The sequence below is a fragment of the Sprattus sprattus genome, assembly GCF_963457725.1.
Source record: "Sprattus sprattus genome assembly, chromosome: 16".
NCBI lineage: Eukaryota > Metazoa > Chordata > Actinopteri > Clupeiformes > Clupeidae > Sprattus > Sprattus sprattus.
In genome coordinates, this window is record NC_137914.1 from 8,518,469 (window position 1) to 8,533,920 (window position 15,452).

Sequence of the window (15,452 nt, forward strand, 5' to 3'; positions counted from 1 at the left end):
ACTTCAAAGGGCCGGTAACATGAAACCCATTCACAAACATTGTGACCTGAGTGAGATATTAGTCTCAGGGCCCTTAGGCTTAGTGCTGTTGTATTGATTATGGTTCTCTACAAGTGTCTACAAGTGTCACACTGGACAATTATATTACAATGCACAGTCGCATAACAACAGGGATGTTTGCTGCACAACTTCATTTTCAAACATATTTTATATCTTCCTAAATTGAGCTTGAAGCTTGAAGAGTTTGAGTATGTAGGATTATTTTCTGTGCTTAGGAAGACCACATACCTAATGCTTCCGAGCAAAGGCTTCTGAAAACCAGGCTCATCGGCCAGCCTTGGTAGCACATAACTATATTATTCTGAAAACCAGGCTCATCCACCAGCCTTGGTAGCACATAACTATATTCTTCTAAAAACCAGGCTCATCGACCAGCTTTGGTAGCACATAACTATATTCTTCTGAAAACCAGGCTCATCTACCAGCCTTGGTAGCACATAACTATATTCATCTGAAAACCAGGCTCATCTACCAGCATTGGTAGCACATAACTATAGTCATCTGAAAACCAGGCTCATCGACCAGCCTTGGTAGCACATAACTATATTCATCTGAAAACCAGGCTCATCGACCAGCTTTGGTAGCACATAACTATATTCATCTGAAAACCAGGCTCATCGACCAGCCTTGGTAGCACATAACTATATTCATCTGAAAACCAGGCTCATCCATCAGCCTTGGTAGCACATAACTATATTAATCTGAAAACCAGGCTCATCCACCAGCCTTGGTAGCACACAGCTATATTCATCTGAAAACCAGGCTCATCCACCAGCCTTGGTAGCACACAGCTATAGTCTATGAGTCTCTGAGGGAGGTGATGAAGAGCATGTCTGCATTCCCATCTCTGGCCAGTCTTGCCTTGATTGGCTGGTCTTTGATTCTGTAGCTTTGCAGTTTGTAATAATAAAAATCAATAATATAGACTACATTGTGTTAAGATTAGAGTATTTTATTGGTATTATGACAAGGCTTTACAGAATTCAAAAGCCTTGCATTCAAACATATCTGTAAAAAGAGTATACAAAACCAATATGGTGTAAATGCAACATAGTGAGTGGTTTGCCAAAAGAGATGCTATTATATAGTTATCTATGTATTCATATGTACATAGAATTAAGTTGTAATAACTTTTTGTTACTTTTCCTATGTATAAATGCCACTCGAACACTGTCAACAACTTAAAATAATGTGTTCATGCTCACTCAGATTTAAAATGACACTGTATTATATCGTTAACCATATTGTTTTGGTTCTCAGATAAGACAGTGTAGTTTCTATAATATTACAATGGGCAAGATTACATTTTGTGCTGTCTAGTTAATATACTGAGCACGCAGTTCTGAGCCCAAAAGAAAGGCATGTTTTCTACAAGAAGCAATGCCCTCTGAGGGGGATATGTCTTGAGACCATACAGTCCTTAGTCATTGGTCAGGCTCTGGAGGGCCACAGGACCTCAGAGCTCTCTAAGATTCTCCATCCATCTGCTGCAAGCGGAGGGTGCCTACACATTTACAGCCCCCATAAAACGAGTGCCGAAACCCGTTGAGATGAACTACAACCCAGGGGGAATCCGCAGTGCTCCTCTCCCTCCCCTCCTTCACCCTCTACCACTGCACGCTATAAAAAAACCTTGACCTTGAGAATGATTTACATTATGCCAACACCTCACAGACAGGGCTGCTCCTCCCCAGAATTGGGCTGCTGGTGCCATTGACCTTCTTACCGTCTCCTACAAGTCCGTTGGCGCCCCCCGCTTTGAGCCAGTCCTTATCCACATACGCCTTCACCTCACTCAGTGAGCACCTCTGGGTGGCGTCCGAGGCTAGCATCCTGCTAAACATCTCCAGGGCAGCGGGGCTGAACCTCCTCCACTGGGACGGGACGTCCGCGGTTGACGGCTGCTGGCAGCACCAATCAGCAAACTCCTGGTAGAAGTCGTCGGAGGGCGCGCAGCGATCCCAGGGGAAGAAGCCGGTGAGGATGCAGAAGATGAGCACGCCGAATGCCCAGGTGTCCAGGCTGGGCTCCACGCTGAGCGGGGGCGCCGTGGTCTCACTCTCTCCCTCCCCCACGGCCATGGCGCATAGCTCCGGGGCCATGTAGGGCAGGGTGCCGGAGACCAGGCGTATCATGGTGCCCCTCTTCTGGGTGAGCCCGAAGTCGGCCAGCTTGACCCGGCAGCAGTGACTGTCCAGCAGCAGGATGTTCTCGGGCTTGATGTCCCGGTGGACCAGGCCGTGCCCGTGGATGAACTCCAGAGCACTGGCTATCTGCTGGGCGCAGCGCTTCACCGCGCTCTCGGGGATACCCACCTGACCGGGGGAGAGGGCTGGGATAAGTAGACCTGTACAACAGCCTCCTAAACATTTATATATTCAGTTGAAAAAAAAAGGATTTCTTAAAGATAAGGCTTTCTCTGAATATAAAAGAGAGAAAAAAAAAGTACAGTTTTAAGAAACTTCTTCCTCGCTGCCGAGAAGAACAAAGCATATCATTCAGTACTTTAACAAGATGCATATGTAATCTAGTCATGATGTTGAAATTACCTCAAATATATTTCACAAATGGATAGAGACATTCTTTCTCAATTCAGAAGGAGCAGCTTTTGGTGAAATTCCACAGGAGGGGTTAAATCAGGTTTAATGTAACTGCTTTGAACATCACATCTTTCATTAGATGAGAGGAAGAAAGGGATTAGATAGAGATGACAGGTCCATAGGAATGACACACCCTAGGCTACCCAAAGCCTCAGTCTAGACTCCTAGGGCGGTGTGGGTGTGTATTTTTGTGTAAGAAGTCAGTTGCACTTTTTTCAGTCAAACACAATTGTGGTGTGTGTTAGTGTGTGGTCCAGACCATGACCACAGGGTTTAACCCTAATGCACAGTTTGAGGTGTTACTAATGCCCATGCCATGACTAACTCGCCTCCTGCACAGTCACGTGACCCTCATATGCGTAGAAGTAAATTTAATTAAACCGCATTCCGTGTTAGATACCTTTTAAAATCCCCGGGATCACAAAGAGCTCAGTGTTCGGTTTTAACTTAAGGCACTGTAGACCACTATAGTGAAAAAACATCAATCGCAGGGCAAAGGTTTCCTCCAGTTTCATTACCTTCTACGTCTCACTTTGAGCCTTCACAAATCTCTTTGGAAGTTCTCGGTTGATGTAATAACTCTACTGATCAGGGCTTTAAAAATAGAATCCCAGACAGACGAAACGAAACATCAGTCTTACTAACGATGAAGTAAAGGGCCTCATTATCACAGTTCACACTCTAATTTGCCTGCCATATCAAGTTCGAAGAATCTGACCTTTGATCTTGTTATGAATCTTCCGCACTATTCCAAGGTGGCTCTCGTTACATTGAATGGAGTTCTTGTTGAGATACCAAACATGGCCTTATCTGCTAAGGAAGCTGCAAAGCAGGTGTGACAGTCTTTTGTGTTGTTCTTTGTTCTGCACTTTAAGGGTTTAGAATAAACGCAATCGTCGGACTAAAGATTGTAGGTCAGATGTTAGGTCCGAAAAAAAGTAAAAAACATGATATTTGCGAATTACTCAACTCCTGTTTTCTTTTATCTTAAAAAAAATAGCTTATAGAGAAGCCTACTAGTGCAGTTAGATAGTGTGGTAGTAGGCTCTGCTTACCCTTGGCTTGATGACCGCAAACAAGTCCCGGCCGATCACCAGTTCTTGTGCAAAGCCGTAGTGCTCTTTAGACTGGAAGAAGATTCCGAAGAGTCCCACGATGCACGGGTGGCAGGACAGGTGCAGTGAGATGCAGTACTCCCGCAGAAAGCCCTGCAGCTTGGTGGAGGCTTTGGGCATCACTTTCAGAGCCATCGGCGTCCCTGTTCGTTAACCGGAGACATGACACACAACACAAGACAGAACTCTATCGTCTCACCAGGGTCTTTTAGTGTGATATTATCTCAAGGTCTTTTCAGTTTCTTGTGGCACTTTCAATTGCATTTTCAGCACACAACTGCTTAATTAGAGCAAAGGTCAGGTTGTATCAGCCCCCCAAATCACTATTGCTGATGGGGTCTATATTTTAAGCACCTGGTACAACAGGGATTTGACAGAAATGATGTAGCTGTTACATAAGGACATGTTTCTTCCCATTGCATAAGCTTACATATACGATGGGGCAGACGATATACAGAATGAGCTCTCTTCAACATTTCATGGAAACACTACTTGTTTGTGTTTTTCATGGACAAAAGGCAATGTGGTGTTACATGGTTTTGTGATAAAATAATGCCAAAATATTTTTTTTTACAAATCTCAGTAACACTGTACTTAACCATGCGTTGAAGGTTTGACATAACCATGTCATGAACATGTTATAGCAAATACCCTGTCTTGTCATGATTACAGTTATTGTCCAATGGCTTGACATGGTGTGGTGTGGTATCAGTAGAATCTTGGAATTCTAGATGCTCTAACAGCTTATCTCACATATCACTAAGCTGTTATCATCATTCTCTCATAACAATTACAGATTATGATGATCATTGGACACTGTCAAAACTACTTTTGTCTGCATATGACATCTGCCATAAAATTATTATTGCATGGTTATGTTAGTCTTATAACACAGGGTTTATATATGAGTTTTCATCAACAACATGACATTTAAAAAATCATGTCAGAATACCCATCAATTCATTTTTCCACACCTCCTATTTTAGTGCATTACATCTAAAAAACGAAACCAGATATTGAATGCTATCCCCAATCCTGAACCAGTTTACCATGTTTTATAAATCTCCAGTCCACACGCCTGTCTGTAACCCTGTGATCTGAACATTTCCCACTGTGCCTGAGCCGTGCCCTGAACGTCAGCCCTCTACTGAGCGCGCTCCACGCGTGTGTCCCCTTACCCCTGAAGCGGTGAGTGACCAGCAGCACTTTGCCGTACTTCCCGCGACCGATCTCTTTGACAACATTGAAGTGCTCCTTGATCTCCAGGTGGCAGAGGCTCTGAGCCGTGAGCTCCATCAGCTCGTCGATCAGGCTTCCGTCCGGCAGCCCCAGTTCAATCATCGTCCTGGTAACAGCCATGAGAACAGCACAATGCATGTCACACGGATTTACATTGTAAGCCAAGCGTTAGACATACCTACATTAGGATCAGATTTACATCCACGCCTATAAAGTAGGTTTAAATTTGTATCAAAGTCAATATATTTACTTATTCATAAAAAGCATGACACCATTTACATTTAATCTGTACACTACGCGTAGTTGCATACAAAATATGCTTATCATTAATGTTTAAAGACTGAAATGCATATTTAAGCTGTAGATTTATATTCAGATGTATGTACAAATGATATAATTACATTCATTATGAAAAATTGCCAAATGAGAGGTTATCTACTTGCAATGTTGTGATATTGAACAATGTGACCGCACTGATGACAGTTCCAGCTGGTGATAAACAAGGCCCAAATCTTTGCTTAATTCATGAAAGTGAAAAGCTACAAGTGTCTTTCCTTCGGATTAGTATGGCAAACAGTCACAGTTGTTTTTTATGTAAGGCTGTGCTTTTTTTATTTTATTTATTTATTTATTTTTTTAAAGCGAGACAAGGATCGGCTCTGTCTGTCTCAGGAGTCTTTCATCACCTTCTGTGACATGCTCAGCACTTTCTTCTTCAAATTACCAGAGCTGCTCACACACATACCACACACTTCTCCTACTCCCAAACACTTCTGCGTGTTTTATTTAACTCGTCAAATAGATTACGCACTGTTAGCAAGTGTTCATTAGTAAGCAATTTAGATGTTCTCCACCTGCATTAAATTCACATTTTTTGTAAAGAAATGATGATAAAAATATGCTTGTAAATTATACATTTGGCAATATAAACAACTTAGAAGCACTTATCTATTCATCAACAGATGGAGTCTAAAAATTATGTTTGCTACTATGGAAGCCTTGCAGTGTCAAAAAAAGATCAACTTAGCCATTCACATCATGCATCTCATGCAATATTTCTATGCTTTAGACTGAACTTCGATTTGACTGTGAGCTCTTAAATGGGTAACACAACAAAACATTTCTGTGGCTTGAATACATTCTGAATTTGCTGAATTTCCAAAATGTGCTCCTTTTTTAAACAAAAAAGTGTTTTCTAAACAAAAATTCATGTGAATCCAAAGACAACAACAAAAATACAGTATAGGTCTGCTGTTTCCCATTATTCCTCTGTATATTGTTTTTCTCCTTTAATTTATTTGTCCCTGAAAGGCATGCTTGGCACAGAATGCTCACTAATTTGAGAAATATAATTTTTACACTGCCCGTTCTAAATGACATCAATATAATAAGTCCTAACGTTATTTTATATTGACATGAACAAAAGCTATGTTTCACCCTTCAACATAGGCTGCTCAAACCAAACAAGTTATGATGTTTCCTTAAGTGAAAGCTATTAATGCAAGTACAAGTTCAATGCCAACAACAAAAATGAAAATGTGTACATGCACTCCGGAAATATATTCCAGTCGCATGACATGCATTTCATATTTGTAGTGAAAAGTGTAAATATTAAATTATTAGCAAATCATTATTGCATAATCCTGGCAAAATACATGTGTGTAAAAAAAATCTGCCTCCAATCTTGTTACTTTACTCACCCACGCCCCTTTAGAGAGTCTTAGAAGAGACAATAGAAATCAGCCCTGTGTGACCCGTACCACCCTGCGTTGGTCTGTCCACCTGGCGTACATGTGTTCATTACCCCTAGCCCTTCACTCCTGCCCCCTGTGTCCGTATCAGCCCCTGTCCTTCTCTCACCTCGGCTGCAGCTTCACCGTCCGCCCCAAAGCACACCCAAAGGTTCGGCAGGAGACAGCAGGAGGAGCTGGCGTAGACTCACTCAATGACAGTCACGGACTCCCTGTTCAGTGGCAGATTACTGGGTGACCACAGCAAAGGGCAGCCACCGTGCTTTATATGGAAGGAGAAGTGCCCTAACTGCTGTGGGAAGATTAAAAAAGTTTGTGCTACTGCTGACTGCGCGGGTATCCAGACAACGCATGGGCGTGCACGCACGCGCATACACACATATTTAGACACACTAGTACACACAACTTGTACACACTCAGTGTTGGGACTTTTCGAGATGCTCACACACTACATGCAACTATAGTAAAGAAATCCAAAATATAATTTATTTCATATAGTATAATATTATATAATACAATTTGGACCATTGTGAATATTGACCAAATAGTAATAAACAAAATATATCTATTTCAGTCCCACTCTTGTCAACATACTTGGCACTGGGGTGTTACAAAATAATTTCACTTATTCTGAGCCCACTTTGTATCCCTCTGTAAAAAATGACTCTAACCAGTGATGCTGCAGCCCAGTACAAAACAGGCTACAGCGTGGCTCTTAATTGACCAACGAAGTCTTGTGGACAGAATACGTTCCCTTGAATGTGCTACTGAAGCGGCTGCCATCAATGCACTCAGGCTGGATAACACACACACACACACACACACACACGCACACACACACACACACACACACACACACACACACACACACACACACACACACACACGCACACACACACACACACAACACACACACACACAAACACGAGCGCGCTCCCATGACGACTGCTCTGCACAGCCTTGGCAAGAGCTGCACTCCACTCCTGAGTGTCCTCACTCAACACCCTGGACAGGTCTATTCTGAGTGTCCCTGTGGTAGTGTGTGCCCCTGATGGCACCACGGGTATTGCTCCGCAGGCGTGCAGTGTGAAATGCTGGACTCGGTTCAGGACCAAAGCCCCTGGAGTTGTTCAATTGAGAACACTGCCTGTGGAATGTTCAGTTGTAAACTGATATGGATGGCATGGATGTGTGTGTGTGTGTTTGTTTGTGTGTGTGTTTGTGTGTACACAAACAGGTTTTACACCAAATATCAACTAATCATGTCATAACCTGGTGAAACTTAACGCTCTCGCTCATGTTATTTATCAGAGCAGTGTGTTTTACCATGTATACAGTATGTCCTAACCTGTGAACTTTGCATGGCCTGTGAACATGCTTAGAGTTACATTAAGGTGTGACTTTGGGGTCGCTGGTCCTCACATTTCGGCATCATTATTGACACACAAGAGGGACAGGAAGAGTGATGGTAGGGGGTAGGGGGATTGCGGCCATGTTTTGGCGCTTCTGCATCCAACGGGACACGTGGGGTTTGCGCCAGTATCCCGGAATGCGTCCCTCAAGACACGTCCCAGGAGTGTACCAGGAATGGAATTACAGAGCAGTGAAGAAAGACAACGGGCTTAACATAACCACCACAATCGGGCTATGATTTCCAAAGCAGAGTGAGCACCGAATGTGAACCACAAACAGCTGTCCCCCTCACTCTACCCTCTGCCTAGGATTTTTCGTTTCCCGGCTCTGTAGAGAAATTTGATGCAGAAAGTCTCAAGTCTCAGAAATATAATGGGAATGATTTCTTAACTTGATAATCTTTGCATGCTGGATTAAACTGCTAAAATGTTAATCTGGCGCATAAAGCAAAGCCCCCAGAGTTGCAAATGATTATATTTCATCTCATGGTCTTCAGATGTGCAGTGTTTTTCTCCCGCTAGTGCACAGAGCTGCCTGTTTCACCTCCTTGCCAATGCCCTCCCCAACCCCAGCCCCCCCCCCCCCCCCACCTGCTGTGGCCTAACAGATTAGCTAAAATTCTGTGCGCTGTAAAAGAGGGTATCGGGTTCTTGATCGTGTCGAACTGCGACTTTGGCATCTGAATGACCGGTCCGGACACATATACACATGTCACATGTTGCCCCGCTCCTCCTCATCTCAACGGCTCCCTCTGAGAAAGCGTGTTTTAGCAGCAGCTTCAGATGCCCATGCAAAGCCCACACATGCTCAAAACACAGAACACAAAATCACAGACGAAGAGAGAACTATTCCGAAGAGGATTCCTAAGACAATTCTAATGATTGAGTCAGTGGGGAAAAATAAGTGGAAAACTTTTGAGTCAGTCACATTAAATCTATTCTTGCAACTATCAAGAAAAGTTGTAATCAGTGATTTCCTGATTGAATGAATGCCTTCAATCCTTACCAGAAAATATCAATGTGATAGGACTAAAATCCACATATATTGTACAACCCTGCAAGAGACTTTTGAAGTATCATCCGCTGGCAGTGCAGCTGGAAAGCACAGCCGTTTTAATGGTTAACCTGGGACAATAATGAATCTATTCAGTGGTCAATATGGCCATTTGTCTGCATAAAGACTGCAGTAGATGGTAGGCGGGTGGGTGTAGGCAGAAGAAGCAGTTGGCTTAATATAGAAAGGTTAATAAAGAGTCATTCTGAAGGAGATGGGTTACAGAGACAGTGCAGATGAAGTGGGTGAGGACAGCCCCGTGAGATATCATTTCAGCCGGGATCCAGCATGTAGCCATCGCCCTGAGGTGATGAATGGGCTCTCATGAGGTCCCCAAGAAAACCCATTTAGAGTTAAGAGTCGTGGCCCCCCTTCCCAGTGACAAACTGGCCAGAACTCTTCCAGGCCAATTAACATCGTCGTCGGCAGTGGTGTAGTGGTCCCTGGAGAAGAGGGTATACTCTTAATTTGTTTAAGCAGCCCATACAGCACAGGATAAACGCCCTGTTTTGAGAAGTGGGTATACTCAATGCTGACTGAATAATAAGTGTGGTATACTCCGTATACCTGCGTATACCCTGGACTACACCACTGGTCGTCGGCCATTTTTGTGAAACAAATTGATCCCCCTGGAAGGTCCTTGAGGTGAGAGGATGTGTGATGTTCAAACTAGCTGCATGGCACAGTATATTCACAGCATACCTACAGTAATTTACAATGGAAACCGGAGCCATCCTGTGTCCTATGCAATGCCATGGCCAAGATAGGAATATTACACAATGGAAACACATGCTGAGGTGTAAAGGCACGGGCTTTGAAGTTATGTGTCAGTCATGCCGTACATTTAATAACATATTTACGTTAACATTAAGCTGATTGGCACGCAACTTTACAAGTCAGTTCGCAGCAGGCTGCTCAAGCCACATACTGCCTCTTGCCATCCCAGCCTTCCCAAATGTAACACCTTCAGAACAAACTGTCTGTGGCTATGGAAGAGGTCATGGTTAACTACAAGTGTGTGACAGTGGTCTACTGTGCCCAGCCGAGGCATCTGTGCTATGGGGTAATAAATGGGCAGAAGAATGTCCCTGGAGTGCAAAACATCCCCTCTCTTTCCCCCTTCAGTGCGACCCACAAGAAACAAACTCACAGGCAGTTGTCAACAAAGCACAGAATAGCCTGAGGTAATCTTACAGTTGTCATCATGCCAAAGGGTGTTTGTGTGTGTGTGTGTGTGTGTGTGTGTACGTGCGCAGAGTTACAATATAGTTCAAGAGATTCAATGGCTAGCCTCTAAAGCCAATATGACCATCTGATGCAATTTTTTCCACAAAAATCATAACTAGCATAAACTCAATACCTAGTTTTAGCTATCCTCAATGCAATTCACACCCACATTAGACTGGGTGTCAGAATAGACTAAATACAGAATAAATCAAACTCCTCCAAGATGGTATCAGTCAGACACTGAAATCTCAGAACATTACTAAAGAAGAACTGAATTTCCATTTCACAAATGAACTTTCCCAAGACTTCCCATTTCAGCAGTCTCTATTTAATCCACGCTCTGAATTGAGTGAAGACGTTGTTCCAAACCTGTTAGAATATCCTCTTTTAAAAAGTACTCCAGTTTTGGGTCATAGTCTTCCCTTGGCAATATAAATGACAGACTTATCGCCTACCACGTATAAAAAGCTGTGGTTTATCTCCTCTTGTTAAACAGACTTAACACTTTACCGCTCATATAGACAAGTTCCTCTTTAAAAGACTTGCTTTGCATATGAAGCCACACAGCGTATTGCCTTGAATTTCCAGAGCACACTGGCTGTGCTAAATATTTATAGCATCTGGATTCTACAGGTCTTGGTAATGATGTGTGAGGCCCTATGACCTACGACATGCTGACATGTTGAGCACAAAAGGACAGGTCACACCATTAAATACGCTGTGTCATTCTGCCAACAGTAATGCTGCCACCCTCTTTGATGCACTGACACAGACACACACACACACACACACACACACACAAACACACACACACACACACACACACTCACACACACACACACACTGATGGGTACTACTCGAAGAGGATAACATTTGATGACACAAGTGTGCGCGCGCGCACACACGTACGCAGTTGCCTTATATCGCAAGGAATGTGCTGCTGCTATCATGATCCTCTCACATGAAATCATTTTGATGTTGATTTCTGAGCCATATATAAAGTTTAATGTTCGCCCTTTATTCAGACAGCAAGGCGATTAAAGCTTAAAGCCCATATATAAACCATGGCAACGAGTCTGTGACATTCTCTGAGCTCTTATCAGGAGTGGATAAATGGCACATCTATGCCATGTGACACCACTGATCTTGTCTTGAGCTGAAAAGGAATGTTCTGGAGCAACACTGCTCTCTATTGGTGGAAGGTAGTACTATCATAGAAAGTAGTGCTGACCTCTGTAAGCTGTGGAGGTACAAGGTAAACAGCAAACGTTTATGGGTTTTGCACAATTTCTTATATTTTAATAGTTTATTATTTGTAATATTAGTTCATTATTTTATTTCTTGTAGCACTGATGTAGTATACTGGGATTGAAACAGAAATCGCTGCTGTAGTTACCAAAACAGCTAACAATTCCTTTGATTTGGCCGTATAAATAATAAAAGACAGACCTGTGTCTTAGAGTTATGATATGCAATCCTGATATGAAATCCTGTGGCTTGAAGTCCCCATTCTCATTTCAGACTGAAAGAGAAATAAGGCGAGCTCAAAATAACCTGGGATGGGAGTGTGCCCCAGAGGAGCAGCCAATCACAGGCATATATGCACTAGGCAGGAGTGAGGCACATGTGCACTATGCAGGATTGAGGCACATGTGCACTATGCAGGAGTGAGGCACATGTGCACTATGAAGGAGTGAGGCACATGTGCACTATGCAGGGGCAGGAGTGAGGCACATGTGCACTATGCAGGGGCAGGAGTGAGGCACATGTGCACTATGGAGGGGAGGGAGTGAGGCACATCTGCACTACGGAGGAGTGAGGCACATGTGCACTATGCAGGGGAGGAAGTGAGGCACATGTGCACTATGCAGGGGCAGGAGTGAGGCACATATGCACTATGCAGGAGTGAGGCACATGTGCACTATGCAGGGGCAGGAGTGAGGCACATGTGCACTATGCAGGAGCAGGAGTGAGGCACATGTGCACTACGGAGGAGTGAGGCACATGTGCACTATGCAGGAGCAGGAGTGAGGCACATGTGCACTATGCAGGGGCAGGAGTGAGGCACATGTGCACTATGCAGGAGCAGGAGTGAGGCACATGTGCACTATGCAGGGGCAGGAGTGAGGCACATGTGCACTATGCAGGGGCAGGAGTGAGGCACATGTGCACTATGCAGGGGAAGGAGTGAGGCACATGTGCACTATGCAGGAGCAGGAGTGAGGCACATGTGCACTATGCAGGGGAGGGAGTGAGGCACATGTGCACTATGCAGGGGCAGGAGTGAGGCACATGTGCACTATGCAGGGGAGGGAGTGAGGCACATGTGCACTATGGAGGGGAGGGAGTGAGGCACATATGCACTATGCAGGGGAAGGAGTGAGGCACATGGACACTATGCAGGGGCAGGAGTGAGGCACATGTGCACTATGCAGGGGAAGGAATGAGGCACATGTGCACTATGCAGGAGTGAGGCACATGTGCACTATGCAGGGGCAGGACTGAGGCACATGTGCACTATGCAGGAGTGAGGCACATGTGCACTATGCAGGAGTGAGGCACATGTGCACTATGAAGGAGTGAGGCACATGTGCACTATGCAGGGGAATGAGTGAGGCACATGTGCACTATGCAGGGGAAGGATTGAGGCACATGTGCACTCTGCAGGGGAGGGAGTGAGGCACATGTGCACTATGCAGGGGAGGGAGTGAGGCACATGTGCACTATGGAGGGGAGGGAGTGAGGCACATGTGCACTACGGAGGAGTGAGGCACATGTGCACTATGCAGGGGCAGGAGTGAGGCACATGTGCACTATGCAGGGGCAGGAGTGAGGCACATGTGCACTATGGAGGAGTGAGGCACATGTGCACTATGCAGGGGCAGGAGTGAGGCACATGTGCACTATGGAGGAGTGAGGCACATGTGCACTATGCAGGGGCAGGAGTGAGGCACATGTGCACTATGCAGGGGAGGGAGTGAGGCACATGTGCACTATGCAGGGGAGGGAGTGAGGCACATGTGCACTATGCAGGGGCAGGAGTGAGGCATATGTGCACTATGCAGGGGAGGGAGTGAGGCACATGTGCACTATGCAGGGGAAGGAGTGAGGCACATGTGCACTATGCAGGAGCAGGAGTGAGGCACATGTGCACTATGCAGGGGAAGGAGTGAGGCACATGTGCACTATGCAGGGGCAGGAGTGAGGCACATGTGCACTATAGAGCGGCAGGAGTGAGGCACATGTGCACTATGCAGGGGCAGGAGTGAGGCACATGTGCACTTTGCAGGGGCAGGAGTGAGGCACATGTGCACTTTGCAGGGGCAGGAGTGAGGCACATGTGCACTATGCAGGAGTGAGGCACATATGCACTATGCAGGGGCAGGAGTGAGGCACATATGCACTATGCAGGGGCAGGAGTGAGGCACATGTGCACTTTGCAGGGGCAGGAGTGAGGCACATGTGCACTATGCAGGAGTGAGGCACATGTGCACTATGCAGGGGCAGGAGTGAGGCACATGTGCACTATGCAGGGGTGAGGCACATGTGCACTATGCAGGGGCAGGAGTGAGGCACATGTGCACTATGCAGGGGCAGGAGTGAGGTACATGTGCACTTTGCAGGGGCAGGAGTGAGGCACATGTGCACTATGCAGGGGAAGGAGTGAGGCACATATGCACTATAGAGCGGCAGGAGTGAGGCACATGTGCACTATGCAGGGGAAGGAGTGAGGCACATGTGCACTATGCAGGGGAAGGAGTGAGGCACATGTGCACTATGCAGGGGAAGGAGTGAGGCACATGTGCACTATGCAGGGGAAGGAGTGAGGCACATGTGCACTATGCAGGGGAAGGAGTGAGGCACATATGCACTATGCAGGGGAAGGAGTGAGGCACATGTGCACTATGCAGGGGAAGGAGTGAGGCACATGTGCACGATGCAGGGGCAGGAGTGAGGCACATGTGCACTATGCAGGGGCAGGAGTGAGGCCATGTGCACTACGCAGGAGTGAGGCACATGTGCACTATGCAGGGGAAGGAGTGAGGCACATGTGCACTATGCAGGGGAAGGAGTGAGGCACATGTGCACTATGCAGGGGAAGGAGTGAGGCACATGTGCACTATGCAGGGGCAGGAGTGAGGCACATGTGCACTATGCAGGGGCAGGAGTGAGGCACATGTGCACTATGCAGGGGCAGGAGTGAGGCACATGTGCACTATGCAGGGGAAGGAGTGAGGCACATGTGCACTATGCAGGGGCAGGAGTGAGGCACATGTGCACTATGCAGGGGAGGGAGTGAGGCACATATGCACTATAGAGGGGCAGGAGTGAGGCACATGTGCACTATGCAGGGGAAGGAGTGAGGCACATGTGCACTATGCAGGGGAAGGAGTGAGGCACATGTGCACTATGCAGGGGCAGTAGTGAGGCACATATGCACTATGCAGGAGTGAGGCACATGTGCACTATGCAGGGGAAGGAGTGAGGCACATGTGCACTATGCAGGGGAAGGAGTGAGGCACACGTGCACTATGCAGGGGCAGGAGTGAGGCACACGTGCACTATGCAGGGGCAGGAGTGAGTCCATGTGCACTACGCAGGAGTGAGGCACATGTGCACTATGCAGGGGCAGGAGTGAGGCACATGTGCACTATGCAGGAGTGAGGCACATGTGCACTATGCAGGGGCAGGAGTGAGGATCACGTGCACAATGCAGGGGCAGGAGTAAGGCACATGTGCACTATGCAGGGGAAGGAGGGAGGCACATGTGCACTATGCAGGGGCAGGAGTGAGGCACATGTGCACTATGCAGGGGAGGGAGTGAGGCACATATGCACTATGCAGGGGCAGGAGTGAGGCACACGTGCACTATGCAGGGGCAGGAGTGAGGCCATGTGCACTACGCAGGAGTGAGGCACATGTGCACTATGCAGGGGAAGGAGTGAGGCACATGTGCACTATGCAGGGGAAGGAGTGAGGCACATGTGCACTAT

At 46.2% G+C, this 15,452-nt stretch overlaps 1 protein-coding gene across 1 annotated transcript; it reads right to left on the reverse strand.

The window, feature by feature from the left end:
• Positions 1-1,715: 1,715 nt before the first annotated feature.
• LOC308377890 (serine/threonine-protein kinase SBK1) lies at positions 1,716-10,934 on the reverse strand (the record flags this gene model as incomplete). The annotated part of the gene is made up of 4 exons (XM_080854658.1): positions 10,828-10,934; positions 4,954-5,120; positions 3,716-3,918; positions 1,716-2,375 (listed from the first exon to the last, which is right to left on the reverse strand). Exons 2-4 carry the CDS (start codon positions 5,114-5,116, stop codon positions 1,716-1,718), a joined length of 1,026 nt encoding a protein of 341 aa, XP_080710784.1. The 5' UTR covers positions 5,117-5,120; positions 10,828-10,934.
• Positions 10,935-15,452: the final 4,518 nt, after the last annotated feature.